This window comes from Humulus lupulus, chromosome 2 (assembly GCF_963169125.1).
Source record: "Humulus lupulus chromosome 2, drHumLupu1.1, whole genome shotgun sequence".
Lineage (NCBI taxonomy): Eukaryota > Viridiplantae > Streptophyta > Magnoliopsida > Rosales > Cannabaceae > Humulus > Humulus lupulus.
This window is the reverse complement of record NC_084794.1, coordinates 41,699,735-41,703,441: the sequence shown is the minus strand read 5'-3', so window position 1 is coordinate 41,703,441 and position 3,707 is coordinate 41,699,735. Positions and strand designations below refer to the sequence as shown.

The 3,707-nt window shown below is 38.6% G+C and overlaps 1 protein-coding gene across 1 annotated transcript; it reads right to left on the bottom strand.

Annotated features, from left to right (window-relative positions):
• Positions 1–1,545, bottom strand: LOC133814181 (uncharacterized). Its single transcript, XM_062247176.1, has 2 exons — positions 761–1,545; positions 1–529 (listed from the first exon to the last, which is right to left on the bottom strand). The coding sequence occupies exons 1-2, from the start codon at positions 1,543–1,545 to the stop codon at positions 1–3; spliced, it is 1,314 nt and encodes a 437-aa protein (XP_062103160.1).
• Between the last annotated feature and the right edge of the window lie 2,162 nt (positions 1,546–3,707).

The window sequence follows — 3,707 nt, the reverse complement described above, 5'->3', positions numbered from 1 at the left end:
TCAACTTGGGTCAAGTCCACCCCTTGCATCCTTGAGAGCCATCGTGTCATGCGAGGAAAATTCCCTACTACTGTTGAGAATATTGAAATTATCCCCAATGTCATCGAAACCTTCAAACTTGCCACACAATAATCTTTTCATACGACGTCGAACTGTTCGAAATCGTTCTTTGGTCTTCTTCTTCTTTTTACCAATTGATTCTTGACAATCATTCTCCATATCAACTCTACAACATGTAGGAATTTCAGTTGCTGCAAAGACATTAAAACTTATTTCCTCATTTTGGACCTGCAACCTTAACTCCCCTTTTTGTACATCGATTAAAGCTCGTCCTGTGGCTAAGAATGGTCTTCCCAAAATAATGGGAATGTTTGCATCTTCCTCCATGTCAAGAATTATAAAATCAGCAGGGAAAATAAATTTACCCACCTTCACCAAGACATCCTCTATCACTCCACGAGGATGTTTAATGAAGCGATCAGCCATCTGTAAGGAAATCGTTGTAGGGCGAGCTTCTCCCAATTTTAGCCTTCGAAAAATAGATAGAGGCATTAGATTCACACTTGCCCCTAAATCACATAAAGCTTTTGTTTTGACTGAGCCCCCTATAGAACATGGAATATTGAAACTACCCGGATCTTTAAGCTTGGGAGGTAGTTTCTTCTGCAAGATTGCACTGCACTCCTCAGTAAGTGCCACTATCTCATATTCCTCCAACTTCCTTTTCTTGGCCAAAATATCCTTCATGAATTTAACATACCTTGGCATTTGCTCCATGGCCTCCACAAATGAGATATTGATATGTAGTTTCTTGAATATTTCAAGGAACTTTGAGAATTTCTTATCAAGGTTGTTCTTGCGGAGCCTTTGTGGGTAGGGAATCTTGATGTGGTGATCTATGCTCACTTGTGGTGTAGCTTCTTTGGTTGGGAGGTATTCAGTAACCTTTTTTTCACCTTGCTTCTTTTCCACTGTGCCCTGTGCTTGTTGATCCCGAACCTTGTCTTCATCTGACTGCTCCACACTTGGCTCTTCATATTTCTTCCCACTTCTCAATGTAATAGCCTGGCACTCTTCTTTTGGATTGAATTCAGTGGTGCTAGGAAGGTTACCTTGAGCACGGTTGGCCATAAGAGTAGCCAATTTCCCAATCTGGTTCTCCAAATTTCTAATAGAAGACCGCGTTTCAGTCATGAATTGATTAAGAACATCAGACTGAGTATCAGGCTGTCTCATAGGATTCTGGTGTCGTTGCATGGGCGGTTGGTAAAACCCAGGAGGTGGCTGCTGAAATGGTTCCTGTGATGGCTGAACTGAAGACTGGCCTTGTTGGTCATTCTTCCAAGAAAAATTGGGGTGATTCCTCCAACCCTGGTTATAGAAATTTGAATAAGGATTATTATTATTTTGATGAGGAAAATTCCCAATGGCTTGAGCTTGTTCCAATGGCATATTATTGACATCTGCATACTGACATTTTTCATAAGCATGAGGACCCCCACATAATTCACACATAGTTTGAGCTTGCATCATGGGGGTTGCCATTGTACTGCCTTGCAGCTATTTAGTCAAAGCCTTAACTTGAGCAGTTAACTTAGATATTGCATCGATCTCATGCAAACCAGCCACTTTGTTTGAGTTACCTCTTTCACTTGGCCACTATTGATTATTAATGGACATTTCTTCTAACAAATCATACGCCTCATTGGTGCTCTTCCTCATAAATTCCCCACCAGTTGCTGCATCAATGAGTGTGCGAGTGGTACCACACAACCCATTATAAAAGTTATGGACTAACATCCATCTCTTAGCTTAGCTGCCTTGGCTGGAGGGAAGAACTTGGAGAGATACTTTAGTGCAAGATCATTCCATGTATTGATTGAGTTAGGTGGCAAAGATACCAACCAACTCTTGGCTCGCTCCCTCAGAGAAAATGGGAATAATCTGAGTCTGATTGCATCATCACTGAATCCATTCATCTTAAATGTCTGACAGAGCTCCATGAAGTTAGAGAGATGCATGTTTGGGTCTTCAGTGGGTAGTCCCTTAAACTGGATTGTGGATTGAACCATCTGAAGTATGGATGGCTTTATCTCAAAATTGTTTGCATCTACGGCAGGTGGTCTTATACAAGACTGGACCCCTGTCATTGTTGGCAACACATAGTCCCTCAGGCTACGGTCGGGTGGATTCTGACCATTAGCATGGTCTTCTACAGCACCCCCATTATTACCGTTGTTGGCCATAACTTCCTCTTGCTCAATCCTTTGTACAACTCTTTCCAACCTTTTGTTTCTTCTATTTTGCCGGCAAGTCTTCTCTATCTCAGGATCAATAAGCACTCTTGCAGCTGGTCCTTGACGTCGCATAAACCAATGGTACCTGAGATGAGATAATAAGAATTTGACACAAACAAGTTAGCAAAAAGTGAAAAGAAAACCAAATTAGAGTTTAATCCAATTAACGTAATATCAACTAAACAATTCCCCGGCAACGGCGCCAAAAACTTGTTGCGATATTTTTATTACACGCAAGTGCACGTATCATACAAGTAGTAACTCACACAGATGAGGTCGAACCCAAGGGAATTGCAGCTAAGTACTAACAAAATTGGATTTATATTTCTATTTGGCAACAATAAAAATTCGTTTTTAAAATTATAATGCAGAAAACACAACAAACAAAACAATAAATAAAAATGATTTAACAATGGATGTGAAATTAGGAATATGATTTCAATTGCTTTGATTACCCAATTGTTAATACTAGTCAACTATTCTTCTTCCTCCAATGAGATGACAGATTATAAAATCACCTAAACTCTTTTCAGATCATGAATGTACTAAATTGCATTGTCAACTATTGCATCTCTGAGATAGTACAACAAACAATTCGCATTAAGCAATAATCTAAAAGTCACATAAGCTATGCGAATACTTTCGTTTCACATCAAAACCTATGCTTATTCATTAGAGCTTTCCTAATATTCACTTTTCAGATTTCATATTAGGATCATGAATCATGCTTAAGGTGATCAATCTCAAACATGTATTAAGCAAAAAAATGAACAAATCACATAAACAAGAAGGAATAATCAAATAGCATTAATCCATGGAATAATCTCAGTCAATATCCATCAAATCCCTAAATAAGAGTTTAGCTCATAATCTCAGTATTCATATCCATAATCAAATTAAACATAAACAATAACATAGAAAATTAAAGAAAAAGAGAATGAAACTAGATTGGGAATTGTCACAGATCGCCCACGCTTGCTCCAAGCTTCTTCTTCTTCTTTTCTCCACTTGTTTTTTGTCTCTCCCCTCTAATTCATGTTTTTCTCCTCTTCAAATCGCATCAGAACTCGTTACCCTAAATTATCCTCTGTGAATGGACCAAAATGCCCTTCATTTAAAAATCTGCCGAATTTCAATTTCCAGCAACCTAGCGCGGTCGCACTCTACAGTAGCGAGGTCGCTTTACTCTCTCAGAAAAGGCATTTTTGACAGCTTTACGAATTTTTGTGCTTTTTTGGCATCTTTTTCATTCTAAATCATCCCAATCCTTCAAAACCTGAAAATAAACAAAAACAACACAAAACAAGCGTAAAATAGAACAAAACAACCCTAAACCTCTAAAATACTTCCTAAGCAAACACACTAAAACAAGTCTAAAACTCGCTAATCAACTGTGATCTTCTAATACCT

What these genes read in the sequence shown, in the direction of transcription:
- LOC133814181 (XM_062247176.1), bottom strand. Translation starts at nt 1,545, where the DNA reads ATGGCAACCCCCATGATGCAAGCTCAAACTATGTGTGAATTATGTGGG. An exon ending in GCCATGGAGCAAATGCCAAG is followed by an intron (nt 530 to 760) that starts GTATGTTAAATT and finishes TATTTTTCGAAG; the next exon opens with GCTAAAATTGGGAGAAGCTC.